At 38.8% G+C, this 23567-nt stretch overlaps 1 protein-coding gene across 2 annotated transcripts in view; it reads right to left on the reverse strand.

Moving 5' to 3' along the window:
* Positions 1–23567, reverse strand: part of otud7b (OTU deubiquitinase 7B) — a 45302-nt gene that overhangs the window by 13878 nt on the left and 7857 nt on the right. For both annotated transcript variants that reach the window (XM_041987835.1, XM_041987834.1), the window contains exons 2-5: positions 3119–3381; positions 2450–2620; positions 1180–1407; positions 985–1086 (exon numbers count right to left, since the gene is read on the reverse strand). In XM_041987835.1, the coding sequence (XP_041843769.1) occupies positions 985–1086; positions 1180–1407; positions 2450–2620; positions 3119–3203 (586 nt within the window). In that variant the 5' untranslated portion in view covers positions 3204–3381. The remainder of the gene's footprint in view (positions 1–984; positions 1087–1179; positions 1408–2449; positions 2621–3118; positions 3382–23567) is intronic.

Below are 23567 nucleotides of genomic sequence, written 5' to 3' on the forward strand. Positions count from 1 at the left end.
TTATCGTCGGTTCTTCATCAATTCTATTATCAATAAATTTTCATGCACAAATAAAATGAAATGAAATAAAATTAAATGAAAAGAAATTAAATGAAATTAAATGACATCTGCACTTTTATCAGCATTTTATTAAGTTCTATGCATGTGTGTGACTTATGGGTTTGTGTCGTGGAGGATCTGGAAGAGAAAAGCAGTTTTATGTTACTGGCTATTTAAAGCACTTTGAGTTGTAATTTTCTTTGTATGAAAAGTGCTTTGGAAATAAAACTTGATTGATTTTCATGTTCAAAAAGGTTCCTGCTTGTGCAAACTGTTACATGCGTGTACGCAAGGCCTGACGTACACGGATCAGATAGCATTTCTGCAAGGTTCTGCTACGGAGTTTTGAGACTGTGTAGCTGTAAGAAGACCAGAGAAAACTCCTCAAAGCACCACAAAGACATGTTGCGTTTGAGTGCAGTGGAAAGCTGGGTCATCTGGGTTTTAATTGGATTTAAATGTTGTGTCCTTCTATAGTTATTTCAAAAGGAAAAAAGACACTTGTTTTACACAGCTGTACATCATGTAATACACATCTGTAACCATTATATGTAACTTCACTCAACTTTTAGAAACTGAATCTTCTGAACGACGTCACTTGAAAAAGATTAAATAATGAAGTTATGTACATGTACCAGAAGATTTTTCAGCAAACTAATAAGACACATCCTACCCTATCATCCTGACAAAATAAACACATATATTTGCAAATCCCTTGAATGCAGCAGGTTCAACTATTAAATACTACAAGCTCTTAAACAGCGTCTTCACATTAGCTGGGTCCTCATGAATTTTGCACTTGTAAGGGGGCCACAGAGGCTCAGTGAATGTGGATTTCAATACTGTAATTAGCGCATAAGCTAACAGTGAAGCTCTCTAAGTGAGAACGGATGGAGTGTAAACGTGCATGGCTCTGGGGCCTTGTTTGAAAGGTGTGAAACTCACCGAGCGAGGCTGCGTGTAAGAGGCAGTTTCCATCTCCACTTGTTGCTAGAGGCAGAAGATTTTGACAGTTTGGAACGACTTTCGTCCACCAGTTCAGCCGCCCTGTGGAAAAATAGAACTTAGCTGCTGTGTTTGCATTACAAACATGGTAATGTGTGGAATTAAAACACCGTCCAGCTGCTCTGTTCTGCTAACCTGCATGCTCCAATGCCACCATCATCGACTGCTCAATGAGGTCCCTCTCGATGAAGCCCCGGAAGTCATCCCGGTACACAGTGAGGTCCGGTAGTTGGAAGGTGCACAACGGCGTGTCTAGAAGCGGCTCGTTGCTGCTTCCGCCTGTGCTTGAGACGTGAGAGCGGGCCAGAGAAACGATGGTGGAACTGGCATGAGAGATGCCCCTCGACAGGCGCTTCTCTGTAGCTGTAATAAGACCAGGGCAGAAGATGCAGAGAAACAGCGTTTACAGATAATTACAGAAAATACTTTGTAGTTTTAAGTAAGTAACATTTATTTCTGTAGCACTTTTCACAGATAAAATCACAAAGGAATATATATATATATATATATATATATATATATATATATATATATATATATATAAAAAGAGCATAAAATGATAAATTAAAAACAAATCAAATATCTTTAAAAGGGTGTTTTGTAGCAAACCTTAGAGAAACTAAAAAAAAAAAATGGGAATGAGGATCAAAAATGATGCATTTCTAATTTATCAGACCCATTTAATAGGCTTAACATTTATAACTGGTGGGAAGTTAAAAAAAAAAAAAAGAAGTTATATCTCATCAGGAAAAAATCGTATTACTCATTAGACCTACTACTGTTAAACAAATTAACTTAATTACTTATTAATTACTCAGGGAATTTCACTTATTTTCATTATTATTATTATTATTAGTAGTAGAAGTAGCATTATTATTTTACAAATCTTTTTCTTATTATATATATATATATATATATATATATATATATATATATATATATATATATATATATATATGACTTTAATAATAAATTATGTTTAAATCAATTCTCAGCTTCTAATCAATTCTAAAATTTAGTATCTAGTTAGATATTAATTAGCACGGGTATCAACACTTAACTGCCACTTCGGCATCTGTTGGCAAAATACCATCCACCTTTACCCACTTTAAACAGGCACTGCAGCGGGCAGCCCTGCTCCTACAGCTTCTCCCTGGAGGGCCCACTGTTTACAGTTTTGTCAACTTAGCAACTTGTGCCTATAATTAGCAAGTTTTTAGATCTCTTTAGCGTCACTTTTTTTTTTAAAAGTGACTAGCAACACATCTAGTGACTTTTTCTGGTGTTTCTGGAGACTTTGAGATTGACTTTTATTTTGTAACCTTCATTAAAGCAGGATCAAAAGTACAAGACTGTTAAGTTTTAGCTGCATATAAACTACCATCTGAATATATTTTGGCCTCACCTTGCACCACCTCATCTTGCCGATGGAGTAAAGGCCGCCCAACCCTGGCCATTTCCTTTTCAGGAGGCAGATACGTCCGCTCCTCGGGGAACGAATACGTCAGGTTGCCTGCATGCACCTGTCGCAGCTGCTCGAAGTCGCTGAGCGCAGCAGTGAAATCCCAGTTCTTGCCTACAGAGACAAGAGACAGGGAGGGAAAAACATCTGCCTGAGAAAACTGGTCTTACATGACAGCTTGAATCTGTTTATATGCCAAACAAATGAAGCATCCTTAATGGGTTTAAATATTTACTACAAGCCAATGCTGCATCAGATGTCTTATTTTATGCAAAGGCTACAGGCACATTCTTCAGCGTTTGGAGCAGCTCACCAGCTTGCTGCTGCTGCAGTGCATTATATTTTCAAGCCATATTTTTATCTGCACGTTGTGCTGCTGCTAGGCAACAGGACTCCAGCTTCACCTTCATTCTGTTGCAATTTGATGGCTTAATTAAGAGAAGTTTTGATAGAGACTAATACATGGACATGACCACTGATCAGTTTTGGAAGTTAAAAACAAAAAAAGGATCAAAGTGGGACTGAATACTGATTCAGTGAGTATGCTGTCACCCTTCCATCACTACTCTACATCACTTCAGGATATTTACAGCATAATTTCGTCTAGCTCACCTTCTAGCAGGTCTCTGGCCAATCCTGGTTCAGCTCCAGTAGAACGGACAAAGTCGGACAGGACTGCGTCCATATCCACGGTCATGTGATCATGAATTCACAAGTTGGTGGGTTGTGTCCAAGCATAAAAAAAAAAAAAAATAAAAAACAATAACACACTATGAAAGACAAAGACAAAGAAAAGCAGACTCTGCTGGACAGGACAGCACAGGGAGGGATGAGGTGGAGAAGTCCTCCGGCGTTAGCTACTCTGTCAGCCACATCTGAGAAGAGATAGAAAAAAAAACAAAAGGTTAAACTTGCAGGTGTGAACGCATCAGAGGTTTAACACCCTGCATTAAACAGCCTTGAAGAGATGAAAGTGGTTTTAAAGTGGATATAAAGCCCTGACTCAACCTCTCTCAAATCTGAGATTGTTGTGGTCAGGCTGCTTTTGAACTTGACTCCAATTTTCAGTAATTTATCCCATCCATGATTCTAACACACACAAGCCCTTTTCACGCATGCACTGCAGCCTTGAAATGTGATAGACATTTGCCAGAAGGGCCGAATGTGAGAATCTAAATGCCTGTGTGGGATGTACCAGACTTTTTGTGGCGTTTATGTCGGGAAAAGTTCAGAAAGGGAGTGAATAGAGCCAATAGTTCTCCGGAGAATTCAAAGCAGGTATGTTTGTGTGCTGATTTACTTGTTTATTTACAGTATTTTCTGCCAGTCTGTAAATTTCTCGCTCTTTGTTTGTCAAAAATGTAGATTCAAATGATTGAATGGAGCTTCATCTATAAACCCCTGAATGCTCGGTAACAAAACAATGAGTACATAACTAGGTCTGGGTACCACTACTAATTTCCTGAATCGATTTGATTGGAGAAAATCTGATTTAGTCCAGGTCATTAATGTGGTACAAAACAGATAAATATCGGAAAAATAAACGCTCATGTCACATTAGATGACGTCATATTAGATGTTTTTCCTCCTTTCACTGTAACTTTTTATGTGATGGTTTACAGGCTAGTGAGTCATTCTCAACAATCACACCTTGGTCTTTTTTTCTATAACTAAAGAAATCCAACAAAGATCACTGAGTCCATTTATTTGGAGGGAATAACTCTGCCATACTGTCTTACCCTAAAGGCCCATTTACGCTCCTTTTACGCATGTAAATAAAAACCATTTGAAACGTCTCTACTTGCATACTTGTGTCCTGTATATGGGCATGGTTATTAGGCAATACATCCACCAGAGGGCAGTGCAGAGTGCACTTCTGAAGCTTTGTCACATTTCTACTAAAGTGAGGTAAACAAAAATACACTCTTCAGAGCTTTGTTGCTCATTTGCCATCATCTTGTGCGCATTGAATTCTGGGAGAAAAGAGTCCATAAAGGATGCACCACCAGAAGCCTTCACTACAGACCAAACAATTTGTGGGTTTGTAAGGTGGATTCGGAGGCACCTTCCAAATGAAACCGTGCTTGGTGCGCCCCTGTGACGCATGTAGCTGACGAACCTGCACTTCAAAGTGCGTAGACCCAGAATCGGGATACACAGTGAGTTTCATGGCAATGGTGAAGGAGATCATGATCATGTTCATCCTCAGAAAGAGACACAAGAGGCAGCACAGTAGTCGGCGGTGATCTTTGCTGCCAATAAATATTCTTCTTCTTTGCTCCTTTTGTGGGTCACACATCAGCTACATTGCTCAACACTGCCCCAATGTTTTCTGGTGGTACTGCGTTTACTCCATCAGGGTCCGCATCTGCAAGGGCCCTGAAAACCGACCAAATTATGCAGGTCAAGTATGCCAAAAACATGTAGAGCATAAAAGGGCCTCTTCTGCAACTCACACAGAACTAAAACATAGAAACACAAGCAGCCACAGGCGGAAGTTGTGTAACTTCATTTTCGTTTTGTGTGCGACTTACACTGATCTGCCGTTATGTTATGGTTCAGACATAATCTTTTATGGAGTGATGATATTAAGGGATTTTTACAATTAATTAATTGCAGGGCTCCAGACTGCGACCAAATGGTCGCATTTTGCGACTAAAATGTGAGACAGTGTGAGTGAATTTCCCATCTACTCACGCAATGGCGACCAATAGATTTGCCGGTTCTTGTAGTAGTTATAATTTATTTTGTTGCTAACAAACTTCTGCTCCCCTCTTCAGCCCAGTAGTTCACAGTAATGCGCAAATTAGCTGCGAGAAAAGGAGACGAACTCCAACGAAGAAGACGACAGCCAATGTGTGTGTGAGCGGGGACGAACGACCACTGTGACTGGCTTATGTGTGAAAAGAGGCGGGTCTTGTGGGAATTTATTATTCCTCAATGTTACCAACATAGCGACTTTGTGGCTATTTTTAGTGAGTTTTCAGACCCCTCCAGAGACTTTTTATTAAGCGACTAACGACAAATATAGCGACTTTTTATGGTATTATTGGAGACTGACGTGAATGAACGTAGTTTACTCTTCCTAACGAGGAGTGGGTCTTCCAGTGCTGCGCTGACCCCTCCCCCGTCCAAAAGCGCTCATACGAGGCTTGGTCCTCACGCAGCAGCAGCAGCAGCAGCAGCATTCGGAGCAGACGTCCAGGCTGAAGTGAAACGTACAAAGCTGCTGCTGTCTGTTAATGAAGAGTGTGAAGAAAAATATTTAAAAAGTTAAGTGTTGTGACATTTTCCAAACTCCTAATTAAAAAACAAATACTTAAAAACTTAACTAAAAAATAAAGAAAATATTGTCAAAATTATTTTTTCTTTATTATTTTCTTTATTTTTGCTGTTCTAAACATTTTTAGGTTGTCTTTTTATCAATTTTTTGCCTTTCCCACTACATCCCTCTTTATGGCAGCATCTATAAGGCTGATTATGCTAATTAGTGACTTCTAGCGACTTTTTGGACAGCCAATAGCTACTTTTCTTACTGAGGAGTCGGGAACAGTGGCTGGAGAGTAGCATCAGTCCCTGAAGCCGTTTATTGCCAGGAACTACATGGACCAGTCATACCATGCCTTATGGGGGCTGATGGTGACGAAGTTGCCATTTTGCTTCAACTACAAAGTGAAAATCACATCAAATTGTGGCGTAAAATACCGCAATTAAGTGTGAAATGAAAAAAATCACAACATCCCTACTTGTCAGGTATGACCTGCTGAACATTTCAAATAAAAACAAATTTTCTTGACACCTTCGTAGATAAAATGTCCCCAGCGTGTAGGCCATTTCACTGCAAACAGCCAAAATTAAGCTAGTTGTTACTGTTTATTCATATCAGCATACTGATGCTAGGCGGTAATGATGGAAGAAATGTAGATTCAGGGTCCCACATGTTTCTGAGCAGTAATACAAGTAGGATAACATTATTTCTGTGAAATCAATTAGACAGTTTTAGTCTTCAAATTTCAATGGCTGCTGGAAAGGACCAAGGGCTCCATCGGTTGGCCACTGAAATCAATGAGGAGACATTAACAAGACAGGAAGAAAGGGGGAGTCAGCATCAATGGGCCGTGGACACAAAGGATGTGGAGGGCAATCGATGAAACAGGCAGTCGAAGAGGGTGCACGTGAAGGCTGAATGGCCAGTATCTTCACAGGAAAGATGTTCTGTGCATCTACGGCCAGTTTATTGATATTTTGCTTGAAAAAAATCACGGTAATTAATTTCTTTTAAGAAACTTCTTAACTTATTCGAGTCTTATGCTGCTGCTGACAGGACTGACTGTCGATATGTGATGTGGATGAGCTACAAAAGAATTGCCCTTTTGGGATCAATAAAGTTGTCCTGAAGTAAATTTAGTCAAACAGAACCATAACAATTAAATATTGCATCGTAATCATTACTTTAAATCAAAGCTGCTCATTACAAATGTGGAAAAAATGTACATTAAACTTTAAGGTAGTAACATTAATCTCAGGTATAATATGTTATTTGTTCCCTCTGCCAGCATGATGACTAATCAGCAGCGTTTCCTCCAGGATTTGTTTTTAAGTGCTGGGGAGGGAGTATGTGACAATTACTCCACTCTGTCGCCGCCACTCGAGCGAGCTGCAGTAGAACTGAACAGGAAATTGAGACTTGTTCATTTTTCTAAATTAAGTTATTTACAGGGCAGTGTCACATTTCCTGAGTACAATTTCACCCTTATTGTGGTGTGAAAATGTGCACATATAAAGACTTTATGTCCATATGGATCCATTCATACAAAATAATTCTGAAGACATAGCGGCTTTTATTTTGCTGTGGCGGGGAGCTACGGCCATTTACATAGAGTACAAACCCTGATATAAATTTATAATCAGTGGATGAATAAAGATAATGTTCCAAGAATCCTTTCATTAAGAAATTACACTGCATGATTACACAGCTATTCAATGAAGTCCAGTTTTCTAAAGGTATTGTTTCACAGCTACCTACAGTCATCTCTTCCCATCAGTGCCACGGCTCAGCCACCATCTAACGCTTTTAACTCATCTCTGACTCAGTGAACTCTTCTCCACTGTGCCTGATGAGTCACGAGTTTACTCTTCTTACACCTCTCCTTGCCTCACGCTCTCCCTACCTCCCTCGGTTTCTTTGTCATTATTAAAGCCACACAGGCATGCAGAGGAGGAATGCAGTGTTCAGACTTTCCCAGCCAGCAGAGGCTTTCTAGAGTCTTCTCTGTAAAGTCAATCTCTCAACTCGTTGCGTCAACGGTCTCCTAACAGTCCTGCAGACTGTCCCCTGCTCACTGCGAATGCATTACGCACACGGTGGTGTGTTGAGATTACTGACACACACACTGACATGTAGATTATTCTGTTTTTTCATTGAAAATCCCACTGCTAAAACCAAAAGAAAAGAAACAAGAGGCATGACCTTGTTGCTATAGATACCAAAAAGACGATGTAATGCTAGCTTATTAGTCTAACACAAATATTAATTTATAAAACAAACATAATTTCATACACAAACATAGAAAGAATATGAGTTTATTTCTGAGGTTGGAATTTATCATTTAAATATGTGTGCTCAGTTTTAAATAAAGGAAAAAAATAAATTTTTATTTAATGATTAAATAAATATTGAACTAACTTTTTCTAACAGCTGCTTTAATAAAAGAAAACAATTGCACATTTCCTGATGGGCTCTGATTTGGGATTTTTTGTCAAACAAATGCAAAAAAGAATTTGTTTATTTTTATGCCACAGCTGCATCTAAAGCCGAAATATAATTTTACAATTTTCTTACATACAATAAGTCTTAGATGCAGAAAATACCAACAAGAGCCATCTGTTTAACTTCTGGACTCTTTTTATTAAAAATAAAAGTGTACATGGGCAACTGCCAGCAGACGACAGGCAAGCTAATAGATCATATCATTAAATGAACATCAACTCTGTCGAATTATGGAAAAGATTGAGGAAAAGTGACATGTCGTTTTTTTTCCCCCCAAAACCTTTAAAGATATTTTTTAAATTATAAATTACCACGATGATCTAAAACAAATGCTTTTGCATGATTAATAAACAGAGAATAGTCTAACAACTTTTACATTTTCTTCACATTTGCACCAGATTACCAGGACTTTGCTCAGTTATAAGACAGAGTATACAAATACAATCCAGCTGAAGCTTCATCCTCCAAATGCTGCTTTGAGACCTGCTTACAGTAGGTGGTGTATGCTGTGTGAATGTGTGTATTTAATGTTTTTTAAAATCTGTAAAGCACTTTGTGCTACATGTTATTGTATGAAAAGTGGGTAAAAAATAAAATTTGATTGATCGATTGGTGTCACATGGACCAAAACAAACTATTCTGGTAAAGACTGGTATTAGATATCATGTGCTGTGGGGATATAAAGAATCTCTGAATCCTCTGCTACTGAAAATGCCAGGGATGGCAGGAATTCCATGATTTTCCTTTTCTTTACCTTCACTCGTTGCTGATAGCTTTCTAGCTTTAATTTAAGCTGCTCTGCCCGTGTTAGCTTCAATAAATTGGCCATTTTTGAAAATCTATGCTGCAGTAAATACAAATGATTTGATGATTATTTTCCTCTCAATTTTTAAAAAATTATTTTAATTCCAAGAGAAATCCGAGGAATGACTAGCTGGTTATTTGCACTTCTCAAACTTAAATTTTATGTTTTGCTTTTTCCTTTAGGTTTATATGGCTTTCATAATGTCAATGCATGTTAGAATATTTTTTAAAATAAAACAAGGCATTTGACTTTCAAAGACATTTCTTTAAGCCATGGGAAACTAATTTTATAAGATGATAATCAGCAGGTTATTAACCAATAAGCGCATTATTTACCCTAATAAATTTCTTTTTACCACAGCCAATCAACCATCACCAGTGGCAGGAGACTTTAAGATCTATTTAAAGGTTGGTTTAAAATAACACATTTAATATTAGAGTCTAAAGTGGGCTCAGTGGTAGTCTGATGTTTAGTTTTTTGGCTTAAAAAAAAAAGGAAAAAATAAACAAGAAAACTATTAACCCTTTCTGGAAGTTCTGTGTCAACTAGTTTAACATTTCATCACTATCAAAGACAGCTGCAGATGCACACGGCGGCTTGTGACAGCGTTCAAACACGGGTGTGTCCAGCCCACAGTAGATGTCAATCACCTCATTTTCCTACCAAGCAATCTATTACAGCTCATCTGATCTGGTCCTAATAGTTTCCACCTTGGAAAAAAGAAATAAACAAAACACCAGTCAAACATTTATAGTTTTTATTTGGCCCAACATTCCCAGGAGAAATTCCCTTAGAGCAACATGAACGCCATTCTCTGAATCTGATGTCTTTACCTTCCATCTCCGACACAAAGCCGGTTTGTTTCCCATCCCATAAAAGTTCTATTATTGTTGTCTGGCTGATAGACCATGAATACAAACACACCAGCTGACAGTAAAAGGAAGTGACAGACAGAAAATTAAAAAGAAAAAAGAAAACAGTGGAAAGGGCTGTGGACAGAATGTACCAACACAGACCAACAAAAGCCTGGCTGTTGTCACTCTCGGCCTAAACATCAGCCGCCCCTGCAAGTCCACTGTGATGCATCTAATGAAATGTCACATGGCTCTGCTTCAAAAACACTGGTCGAGCATATCTTAAAAGAAAAGGTCAAAATAACCACAGATGGTGTCCCAGAAGATTTGTGGTGCTTCACCACAAAAGCATAAAATCACTTATTTGTGTCATTTCCTGGCTCAGTTAGTCAGATTCACTGCGTGAATCAGCCTGTAAAACTATTTTAATGGCAAGCCATATTGAAACAAAAGTAATAAGACTGACTTAAGCTTCTGGGGTTTATAATATGGAGGTATACTTGGCTTCTTTTGTTTTTACCTTTATATTGAACCTTTAAAACTGTTTACCTGCCTTTTTTGGTATATTTTTTTCAGCACAACCTCACCTGTGTGAGGTTTTTACAGTTTAACAAACCATTTTTATAACTTAGAATGCAAATATAGTTGATTTTAAAAACTTAAATTCAGATAAGCATAAACTATATATGTCAAAATGGAGCAATGTCTCAAGCGGCTTTAGTACAGTTATGTACAAAACAATCAGATGCCACCAAAAGATGCCACATTATTTATTTTTTTCCATGCCAAAAAAACACACCTTCCACCACAAGACTGAAAGCGCTGACATTTCCAGGATGTCCTCCTGTCCACCAGGAGGCAGCACTTAACCTGCTTTTAGGGGATTTTGGTCGTTCGCACAACTTCCCCTCTTCCTTAGCGACTAAATGCATCGTGTTCTCATATAATTACTTAATTGGTTGATGTGGTGCATTTTTCCACCAATAGGAAAAGGGTTAGTTTCTTTTTTTTTTTTTTTTTTAAAGGCTGTTTTACGTTTTGCTTGCAAACACTTTCCTTAGAATTGGACATTTTTATTGATTCTTCCTGCACCAAATATGATGGTAACATACTTGAAAAAGTATGCTGTACATTTTTTATCCTTAGTCAGGTTTTAAATGGTCTACCAACAAAATGTAAAGACTGGTATATGTGGCTGCCAGATCTGTATTTCTGCCTGATTCGTATTTTTGTCGACTGCGCATGCGCATCGCGGCGGCCATCTTGGACGCTGAAATACGGCAACACCGTCTAGTCAAATCTGTGTGGTAGACGCTTTTTAGCTTATGGTGAACAACTTCTTTTGCCTCTTTTTGCAGCTTCGCGATGAGGGGATTTGTCTTCTTCAACAATGTTCAAGCCTTCATGGCTGATGGCGTAATAACTGAGCAACAGATTTACCAACAACCTAAACCAAGTTTGTTAACATGCAAAATCTAGAAGGGAACTGACCCAAAACATGCAGTTCAATGTAACATGTTCACAATTTCAAAAGACAACCCTTTCAGCTCAATGAACATAAAAAATAAAGCTTTTATAAGAAAATGTTGATGTCAGTGCTGCTGAATGTCCCTGCTATTCTATGCTCACTTGTTACAATCAGGGGAAATGGACAGCAGCCTTCAGGTCATCATTCTCCACCCTGTGGTCCAGCTGATTCTGGAGTCTGATGACCTGTTCAAGCTCTCGGATCTGTCGGTCTGTTTTATGACTGACAAGTGTGCGGTAAAAGTGGACAGCGAAGACAATAAAAACAAGTCCAAACGGCACCATGATGCAGGTGGAAGCAATGGCTGCCGCCTCTCCGGGACTTATGGTGCCATTATCTTCTTCCTTGTCGTTTTTAAGAGGTAAGAATTTCACCCACACAGATTTGACTAGACGGTGTTGCCGTATTTCAGCGTCCAAGATGGCCGCCGCGATGCGCATGCGCAGTCAACAAAAATACGAATCTGGCAGATATACAGATCTGGCAGCCACAGTATATAATTATAAGTTTGCACTGGTATGTCCATTAACCCCAGAGGTTTAAACAACCATAGTTGGGTCAGGAAAAAAAAAACAAAACAAACCAACCAACCAACCAAAAAAAAAATATATAAAAAACTCAAAACCAGAAATGGATTAACAAAACTGTACTTAAAGAATTGGATTGTACTAACTCACAATGTTTGCCTTTTAGGGCTTTGGGATCAACTGGGTCTTCGTTTTAATGTTTTAAATTTATTTCAATAACTTGAGCAACGTGCTAGCGGCTAGCTGAGTGTCTTCTTCTGCTTATAGGAGTTTGTTAAACAACTGACTGACGCATTACTGCCACCAAGTGGTGAGAAGCTGCATTGTAACTGAGTTTCTTATAGATAAAATCCCTCAGGCCACAGCCCATGATTAAGAATCACTGACATACACTACCGTTCAAAAGTTTGGGGTCACTTTGCCATGGGATTCAATAGGGAAGTGGCCCCAAACTTTTGAACAGTAGTGTAAATTACATCAAAGTCCATTTTATTACTAATGACAGCACCTATTACATACTGAAGTAAAGAGCACAATGAGCTACTGACCTATGCATTACTGTACAAATGTAGAGAGTTAAACATTTTCCTAAAATATGGATCACTGAGTAGGAGAAAACACTTTCTATGAATACAAAAGGACAAAGTGACAGATTGGATATGTTATTGTAGATTTGATCTGTGATCGGTAACAGAATTCATTCTTTACAGTTCTCAAACACAACTCACGTCTCAAGTCTTCTAGTATTAGTTTTCAGTTACTCTGGACATTAAAAAGTCTTTGACAGTAAATAAAAATCTCTGTCCTGCCACGTTGTGTTGAGTTTTGTTCAAGAGAGAATAAGTTAAGTACTGTTATTTAAAAATGAATAATTAATTATAATAATAAATAGATATACTAGCCAAGAAAGGCGACAAAAATGTTTGTGTATGTTGAAAATTGTACAATATTTCTGAGGTTATGCAAGAAAACTGCAGTCTTTGCATCTTAGTATGCAAAGATTAATATTCCCAAAAAAGCAATGGAAGTATGTGAGTTTCCCTAATAATCAAATCAAAGTTATCAAAGGTTAAATTTTTTGCAGTGTGAGTAAACTGTATCTCATATTTATCCATTTTTTTAGACTCATCTCTGAAGGCAAAGCCAAAAGACAACAAAGAAACAAAATCTTAGAAATAACAATGCATGACCCCTAAAATCTTTCGTTGACCCACAAATTGAATCTGTCAGCCAGCATAAGTAGCATAAATAAACAAAAATAAATTCTCATACAGAAATGATTGTGTGGATTACTGGCTAACATGAGCAGCAGTGCTGCCAACATGGCCCAGCCAGTGATTTATATCTGGGATGGCTGAGCTTTTGTCTGGCAGGGAGGGCTTGCGTAACAGGAGCTGCTGACAACACGTGGGTGCTGAGCTGAAGGCTGGGAGAATGGCCTGGATCACAGAGCGAGACAGAGGTCAGCATGGCCCACTGCATCAGCCTTTGGTGGACTGCGAGGGTCAAACCACCACCAGGGCTGCGGATGCAGGCTTTGCTTTGCTACCCTTCAATTATTCGTGGAGAAAATAATTTCAATTCTAACATTAAACTAAAGACCTACTGCTGGATTGTCTTGTTAAAGTGAAACTTGGCCTTTATTTAAGAGTAGAAAGGGATGGCTGAGTCAGCCGGCAGTCTTTACAAATTAACAGGTAAATGAGGAATAAGTGAAGCAATTCATGGAGGTTTAGATGCATTTCTCAGGTCCTGTGTCAGATTTTTGCTGGATTTGATCACTTTCATCTGCTGTAGACACTTTTTCTTTGGTTCTCCACTAGGGCTGCACAGTTAATCTGATTTTGATCGTGATCACGATTGTTGTGGCCACAATTAAGTGAACCTGATCGTCAACGATATTTACAGTCTGCCAACCACCGAACCGAACACCGAACGCAAGGCCAAGGCTTCATTAAGCTGCCTAAAGAACAGGGGTGCACACCTTTTACAGTCGGCAGCTAGTTGTGTTGCCAACTTTGCGAATTTGTCGCTATATTTAGTGAGTTTACGAGCGTATCAACATCAACCCCGCCACCCCTAGAAGATCAAGCTTCTTTTATTTTCTATAATTACACAATTAATATCTTTATATCTTTTTCATCCAATTATTTTATATTCAAATATTATCTTATTTAGTTGTTTTTTGTTCTGTTTTGCACCAGATCACAACAGAAGTAATCTGGGGTGCCCTTTCTTCTTTTACTATAAAAACAGCCTGGTTTTATCCATCTCAGTCTCATGTTGACATGTAATTACACTGCGTCATGTCTGTACATGCCGTGGTGCGTGCACACAGAGTTGGGCTACACTCCCACCAGTAGACGGAGAGCGCACGTTAGAAATGGTCACGTGAGCCACCTGTAAAACAGTAATGTCTGCTTTAATAATAACATCTGCTAAAAAAAAACAGAGAAGCTGGAGGAGTTTCCTGTACTAAGAACCTCATGTCCATCGGGAAAAACCTGCAGCTGAACAATCGTCTCCTCGTCGTCATTGACATTTCTGTGGTGAGTTGTTGTTTAAAATGCACGTCTCACATTTAGCTTCCATACCTGCATACTTGTTTCCATGATTTTTCCTGTCTCCGACCAGCAGACGGAGGCTAGGCAGAAAAACCCACATAGACGCTTTAAACACTTCTAGTTTATACTCGATGTTTGCGATATAGCCTTCAGATATCCTACATAAAAGGTCTCGGGATGCATCGAGCATGCTTCATATATCGCCCACCCCTACTCCACTCCCAAACCTTTGACTTCTTCAAACCACAAGTTATGAGCCATGCCTTCTTCTCGCCTAACACCATGTGGGAATTTAAAATATCTGGAATGTGGCTCACACTCAACTGACTTTAGTCTGTTTCTCCAGCATTATTGTAAAAACCACCCACGTGACTATTCATGGACACTGGATATGTAAGCAATTCAGATTTATGTACAAACAGAAAGACTATTATTTCAGGTTTTGGATTAAAACGTTAGTAAATAATTAAAAAGTGAGGACAGTGTCTATCACCTGTTTTTCCTGTTGTAGTTTATTAACATCCGTTCAACAAGGACATGGCTACAGCAGGTCAGCGTTTGAACTGTGGAAGGTTTCACCATCTCATGTTTGGCTCACTAAGGTTTTATTCTTCATATGAAACACAAGCTTTCCTTTACAATGAACAATAAAAGAAGCAGGGCACACAGACAAGGATGCATTTTACATGCAACAATAACATGACCTGAGAATTTTTCTGCTGCTTGTTCTTTAGTCAATCTTTACCAAATGAGGATGTCCGAGTTGCTCCATTTGCCTTTAATGGTCAGGTCATGATGAATGTTTTACATCTATAAATGTGTCAGTTCTATTTTAGTTCAACTCCATAAAGTTTTCCTGTGATCTCAGCTAATTCAACACACCCTCTCTGCATTGCAAGCGCGTATGAGTAATGAGATAAAGCGCTTGAGAAAACAGGGTAAAGCAATGAGACTAGAGGGAAATGTAACAGGAGTAAGTGTGACTGCGGTACTTCATCTTTGTTGTAGACCATGGAATAGAAAATTAAGGCTTCCAGCTTCAAGTTGCAACACAGAAAACTCCAGCAAGACCAATCAATAAACATTTTGATGAAATGGTAGAAGAAAAAGGACCAAGAATAACTGAAATTTTAAACATGAGTATGGGCTTTAAACTAAGAGTGCAGAATCTAGCTTATTATTTTAGAGAAGGACGACTTGCATTTTTGTGTCATTACATTACATAAGCACCATAAAAATGATCTTCACCTTCTTGATCAGTCTGTGTCTTTTGGGGCAACAATTGCAATAACAACAACAACTTTAATCCTTTAAACTTAAACTTAAATCTTTAAACTTTAATGGTTTATCTTTAAACCATAGAAAATATTGTCATTACAATATTGGAGGATACAAGACTTTAAAACTTGGATACTTTCTAAAATAACAAAGTTTATACAGTAGTAAGTGGTCAGTACCGACAGTTTTTTTTCTCATTTTTATGCTGAAGTTTCAGTGAAATAGCTGTGATGTAGCCTGATCTTTGAGATCTGGTGTGGAGAACTATTCTATGATTTCATGGACTAGCATGCAGAGGCATTTTGTATGTCCAGTGATGTGTACAAATATGGTTCTTTACCTAACAAAAGAGTTAAGTTAACAATAGCGACACATTACCATTTACAAATGCACTTTTTTTTTTTTTTGGTGGGATTTTGTGCAATTTAAGTTGGACTAATGTGCTCATACAAGTTTTAAAAATTTGGTTTTCATCTAACACAGTGGTTCTCAATTTTTTTATTTCACATACCACTTCAGGAGATAAAGTATATAAGTACCATTATATAACTGATATTAAACCTCACTGAATACAATAGAAGAGACTGACACTTTTCCATCAAGCACACAGGTCGATTAGTTCCTGATGAAATATTTATTGTTGAGTGGTGGCTTTTCTCATTGTAATTGACTTCACAACTCAAGAATAACCCTACAGCAAAGTCCTGATAACCCCGAGGGGTCTCCCCAAAACCGTTTTTTAAAACTTTAAACTATTTTATTAACATACTGAGTCTAAAATACACAAAAACAATCAAGAAATCAAAATAATCTGAACTGAAGAAAGAACTCTTGATTAGAATAGACCACCTTCGGGGCTGCTGCTGAGGGCCCGGGCCTCTGGCCCTGGTCTGCCTCTGACCTCCATGGAGGCGTGGTCACATTTGCACGATCTCACTCACCACTCTTCATCACTGATCACTCCTTATTCCTCATCCTCTGCATGCTGACACAATCACTGAGTTCTCCAGTGGGTTTTTATACTAAGAGATAATTCTTTTTTTTATTTTTCCTGTGAGTTAGTATCTGGTCGCTGTTATGTCTTTTTGATTTGGTTATTTTTTAAAAACTCTTAATGACTAGCTGCTCTGTTTTTTGCGTGTGTGCGTGTGTGTGTTTGTTTTTGTAAAAGTTGTAGGAAATTTTCTGGTGTGTTCATGTACAAGTGTAACAGTTTGTTGTCTGGTGATGGTGTGGATTGAAGGGTCGTTCCCTTCTGTCTGTGATCTTTTTGTCTCCTTTCTTCTTTCCCTTTTGCTCTTTTTGCTATTTTCCATCTTTTTCTGTCCCCGCCGGTCAGATCCAGCAAGATTACGTAGATTCTGTGATTCAAAGTAAATAAATAAATAAATGAATCAGATTATCAAGAGGAGCCTTACCCATAGGCCTCCCCTTGGCAGAGCAAATTTGTTCAGCACGATACAGCAACCAGATTATCATTTTGCTGCTATGATGCTGGACAGGACAAGTTAAAAAAAAAAAAAAAAAAAGAATAGACCACCTCTTTTTTTCTGTTTATTTAAGCCCTGTTTCCACCAGTTAGTCGGGTTGGTACACATTTTTCTTTTATGTTTCTTTTTTTAACGTTCTGTTTTTTACATTTAGGCTTTAACGTTAACTTTGACAGCCCAACTTGATAGATGATATTTCCAATGAGCATATTAATATATTAATCACATTATCAAACGGTGGGATTAATCAGAGGCGTGTTAGACTGGGAGAGTATGGATAAGGAAGCGTTAGCCCCTCAAAACATATTGATTAAGTCATCTTTGTTGGATTTCTTTGGTTATGGAAAAAAATGACCAAGGTATGACTGTGGAGGAAGGCAAATGTCCAGTAACTGGGTTGAATAACGTTAACATTTACCTAACGTAACATCGAAATTAAATGTCATCTGCCATTTGCTATTTTGCTGTTGTGTGTGACTTAGGCTGGGCTTACATCGCAATGTGACAAGTTAAGCTGCATTTATTTATCGGTGTGATATAAATTCTGGCCATCATGTATTTCATGATACCATGACTGGATGTTTTGACTAAATTTGGTAAATATTTAGTGTATTTAAACAGATAAAGTCTGGAAAGTTACAGAACCTAAATCTTAGAAGAGCTTAGCTGAGAGTTTAAAGCTCTGTGATGTTTGTGTTGTGTAACATGCTGCCCTTAAAAAGAAAGAAAAATTAATAAACTAAGACAAACGTTTCTGAAAGAGGGTGAGTATGCTCTGAACACAACATCTTGTGTCTGGAGGAAACCAGAAGAGGAAGGCAAACAAAGGTGTGGTAAGTTGACTGTCCATCAGCTGTCTTTATCTGTGGAGTACTGTAATCTGGTTACTGACTGAGCCCAGTCAGCCTGCACTGACTCATTACATAACACATGAGCTGCAGCTGGGAAGGCGACTGATCGATGTCTGGCTAAAGAAAACTGTCAGCTCCTTCAAAGTTTCCTTCCTGTAACTGGCACAGCCTCACAGTGTTGTTGCTCATGATTCGTAACCATTTAAAAAGGGACTGCTTTGGTTCTAACAGTTTTTAAAAGTGATGATCATTGGATCCTACAAAGAAATCAGTGCAGAAAGCAACACTAAATCTTCTCAGTACAGCATCACTGAGAAGGGCTTGACAATGCTGTCGTTGCTCACCGTGGCTTAGCTGTGCTGACAAACACTGAAAATCATCCTCAGTATAAAAGTCAACAGTAAAGATGCTGATCTTGGGAGGAAAAGGCATAAGACAGCTCCACCAATGATGCCATTTTCTGCACCATCAGTTATCTCCAAGGGCAAGTGGATGCATCATAGGAATAGTGTAGGCACATCACTTTCCACGGGTTTGCATAATGCAGAAGCATGGGATAAGCATTGCATTGCAGCTATCCCCCACCCGAGCTTGTGTGAGGCTGGTGCACACAAAAGTCTGCTCTAATTCTCTTTTTCCTTCAATGCATATATGAAGTCAGAGGGGAAAAAACATAGATTTCAAATTATATAACAAAAAGAAAGCAACTGTAAAGCGTTTCCACATTCATTTCCCCAAGAACTAGGTACAAAAGGAGGCTTATGTTTTAAGTTGTGATTGGTTTACATCTCAGAAATCAATTCAGTAAATTGGAGTGTGACCATTTCCGGGACAAAGGGAAATACACTAGTAATCTGGTCAGTGGAGAGAAACCAATAAAAACCGCTGAACTGCAGTTAAACAGAGCATACACAAAGCTATTAGTGACGTGAAATCTAGGAGCAAGTAGACCGTTTCAAGTCCATTAGCTCAAAAAATGCTCCTTCATGTGAATCCAGGAGAGGTTTTGTCTTTAGTGGAGCAAAGTATGTTCCTGTAGCTGCAGCAACGACTGGCTATCTTCTTCCCTAATAAGGGCATTTACTACTTTTTCACTGCTTTACTTGGCCTACTCTGCAAAAAGTGTCAAGCCTCCCCCATTTTCACGTGGAAATAGAAAAATTTAAAATGTTGAAGATGTAGATCAAGCAGAAATGAGACTTTTCAACCCTGATGGGGGCTTAATTACCAGCTGTGGGAGTCTGTGTGTCATGTGTAAGACAACACCACCCTGCATACGCAGCTAATGTCTGAGATTCCACACCAGGCCTGCTCTCTCAGAGGCCGTACCACTAGAGCTGTGATCCAGTCCAAAAGCTGTCCAGTCATCAAACAAAAATCTGCCAGCTTAACGTCCCTCTTGCGGCCTCCCTAAACTGTTGGCTGGCTCAGAACGAAAAAACCTGATCCATGTGAACTGCTTTTTCTACATGAAAGCACAAGGCAAAATAAGGTGAAGAAAACAAGTACTTTATGGGTGATGTCAGGATTATATACAGAGAGGGAAAACATCTGTCACTCCTCTGGTTATGCTAACTTTAAATTTTATGAATGAGCTACTGTAAGTACATTTTTTGGAATTTATTAGGTCTAAAAATAGTCTGCATAATCCCTGCAACACAAGGAATTAGGAAAAGAAAAACATTCAGGGGTTTATGTCTATTATTGGTTTTGATCATATTACTAAATTCCCCAACAATGCTTGCTATGAACATCTATCCATGCATCTTAACTGGAGCAATAACAGCTGAGAACACCTGTGCCTTGATCCATTCCTCATTTCTTTATATTTTGCTTCTACTGAAACAGATTTTCTGTAAGTGGTCTTACTGCAATAGCTCTGCAGGATTTCTGGGTTTATTAATGTATTATAATTCTGCTTGTTAATTTTCAGTCCAGTCTTCATACCTGACCATTTCTGTTTGTTTGTTCAGCCATTTAACACTGACCTATGAAACATTCAAGCAAAAAAAAAAAAGGTTCCTCAGAATAACTGCTGCATCTACACATTACAAACAACGTAAGCAAAAGAAAAATAAGATTTAATTCTTTTTCAAAGACACATTTTCCTCACTTAAGCTGTTCTATCTGTGAAATATACTACAGATAACACAGTTTGACAGGCAGAAAAAAGGATTTTTCCACCAACAGGATGATTTCCAAAGAGTTATTAGCTGAAAAACTTGGCGGTGTACAGTGTGTCCATAAAACACGTGAGCTGGTGTCAGGCTCCATCTGCAGCAGATACACAGGATCTGATGTCCTGAAGAAATAGGAACAAATTCAGCAAAGACCTGAACCAGGACCTGAGAGATGCATCTGGAACTTCAACTGCTCCATTTACTGTTGGCCGAAGCCTCATCAGAAATGGTCTCCATGGAAGGCTGGCTGTCAAGAATTCATTCTTAAGGAAGGGAAACAGAAAAGGCTGAGGATGTCACATGACACAAGAACTGGACTGAAAATCAGTGGCAACAGCTCTGATTGAGGGATGGATCCTCCCCAGAATCCAGACCTCAACATTACTGAGGCAGTGTGGGATCATCTGGACAGAGAACAGAACAAAAGGCCAAAGAAAAGTCATTCAAGAAGCCTGGAGAACTATTCCTCAAGACCACTTCATTGTGTTGAAAAAAACAAAGCTGCTCTGACCAAATATTCACTTTTAAGGTCAAGAAGAATGAAATCTGCATTTGCCTCATAAACAGCATTTTCAATTATGTTTGCATGTTTCAATAAATCACTGCACCTATTTCCCTGGGAAAATATGAAGACATGAAGAGTGACTTAAGACTTGTGCAGAGTACTATAGGACAGCGTGGTAGAATGCTTTTATGGCCCACAGAGCTTCAAAGGAAAAAATAAGCAACTGGATGGTCACACTTCTTTAGGGAATTATAAACTTCTGACTATCCTTGTGGTCCAACTGTTCATGTGATAAACTGAAAACTTTGGTCTGGAAACAGGACATGGTTCCATTAAAAATGTGTGCTGGTCAGTGGAGGACATGTGAGCGTTTCATTGTGGTTTCCTTCGGCTTAAAGTGGACTCGTGCTGATATTCACTGGAGCAGAGGAGTAATAACAGCTAAGTCCAGCCGGCTGAATGGGCAGTATTAACTTCTGAGCACAAGTGTTTGCCAGTGCCTGAGAGCTGATGTCATAGTGTAGCAGAGCTTTGGGTTCAGATGTCTGAATCCGCTGCTCTCTGAAAGACCGCATGCCACAGCATGAAACAACAAACTCGCTTTTTAAAAGGAAAAATATTCGAAAAGCTTCCTCGTCTGAGTACCACTCTAATTCTCCACGTAAATACTGAAGTTGTCATAGAAGCAATCCTAAGTGCATGTATAATAAGTGCTGATTTCCTCATCACAGTCACTACAGTTCAGCTTCAGCTTTGTCATGTATTTAGACAACTTAGCAACCAAATAATTAATAATTTAATGAAGAAAACAACTGATAAAGGCTGACAGAATTTTATATGCATTGCCCAGTTATAGCTTTCCCTTGTGTATTTACCCCTCCTCTGTCCACTAAGCTGGTCTCAGAAGTTCCTAATCTGTGCCCGGAGCACATCACTGCAGTCAGGCCCAGTAATCACCAATCAAGGAGTGCTAATTAACAGCCACATGAAGCAGACTCCTGTGGAGTATGCTTTAGGAGATTGTATGTTGCATTCCCACATTCCACACAGAGACCATGTTACATTAAGCACAGGGCCAGTGTTCCCCGACGACTGAAACAGCAGAATATGTAATGAGGGATGCTTAAAACTAATCTACCACCAATGTGCTACTGTTATAAGGATGAAATCTAGAAGAACAGTAAAAACAAGTCGTGCTGAAGGGCATCAACTACAAAGTGTTGTGCTGCCTCTGAAGAACAGCAGCAAAGAGATAAGATGGATAAACTGCTTCAGCTGGAGACCAGTTTGTGTTGGTTTCAGTATTCCAGGCAGCTGCCAAACTAAACTACAGACTCCTCATTTGGCCTCTTCAGCCTCCTGATTGATTTTTAGCTTCTGTTAAGAAATACATACCTATCTATCCAAACACAACTCACCTATCAACAAAAAAGAAGAAAGTCAACGGTAGAAATAAAAGTGCCCATATATGTGATGATTTTCATACATTAATTTAGATATTAAAGCAACTAAAACCAAGATACAGCTTTATATAGATATAACTTTACACTGGGACACAGGGTTGGCAATGATCCCACAATATTTCTTTCTGCTTAGTATATAAACAATGTGCTCAAAGTCTAAGTTGAAAGAGGTGTCATGGCTACCGTTTTAATCTCCATGAATCCTTGAGCAATACGAGATATTTCTTACACACCAATATGATGTTTGGCTGAGCTGTTTTAGAATTAATTACATTTCTTCCACCTCTGCTGAACAAAGACTCCTCCATGAGGAGAAAGAACTGCTTTAAAAGCTCTTTAATGCTTGAAACAAATCTATTTCTTGGAAGTACCCCATTTCAAGACAGCACTTACAGAAACATTCAGAAACATGTGAATTCAGCCTGAATGTAAAGCTAACCAAGCCCAGATAGGTTTAGAGCCAGCAGCTACAGAAACGTGGGCAGCATCGATACTCATGTGAATCCCCATGTGCTGCAGGATATGAGCTGTACGCAGCAAGGCGACTTCACGTCACCCCCAATGTGACGTCATCATGGGTGACAGGCTCGTCATTAGGGTCATGTGCGAGATTAATCCTGCTGTCCTGGACCAACAGGGCAGGGCTGGAGAGAACTACGTCACCTAGTCTACACAGGAAGCTAACATCTACAACAAATTCCTTGCCAAAAACAATGCACTGAAATATGTATCATCCATCAAGTCAATATGTGCTGACTTTGATTAAAGCTGAGGAACTTTTCAAACTTAAAAAAGTACCTATAAAATCCACACTAGCCCGGTTACCAGCTGTTTGCTTTAGCTTCTTGTCTAATAAAAACTAACCTATTCTTTACAATAACTATGCTGCAAAGGTGGGCCACATCAGGTTGGTTTTAATTATATTTTGCAGCACAAAAAAACCCAGATACCCATATTAAAATTATTAATGTTACAAGAGAGGATACTCCATATTACACAAGTTAATTATCTGGATCATACAAACTGGCTTATACTCAAAGTTTTGAAACTCCAGGACCTGGTTAATTTTCTCACACCAAAGATTAGCTGGACTAGTCTATTTTGCAGGCTCAAAATCTCCCACATCGGCAGCTAATACTACAACTGTGGGTGCTACCTTGCTCAACAAAGACCAGATGATTTGAAAATAATAGAAAGTTAAGTCATGCATCGGTCTTTGTCAGACATGTTACCTAAATAGCCGGCA

Source organism: Melanotaenia boesemani, chromosome 6 (assembly GCF_017639745.1).
Source record: "Melanotaenia boesemani isolate fMelBoe1 chromosome 6, fMelBoe1.pri, whole genome shotgun sequence".
In the NCBI taxonomy this organism is placed as follows: domain Eukaryota; kingdom Metazoa; phylum Chordata; class Actinopteri; order Atheriniformes; family Melanotaeniidae; genus Melanotaenia; species Melanotaenia boesemani.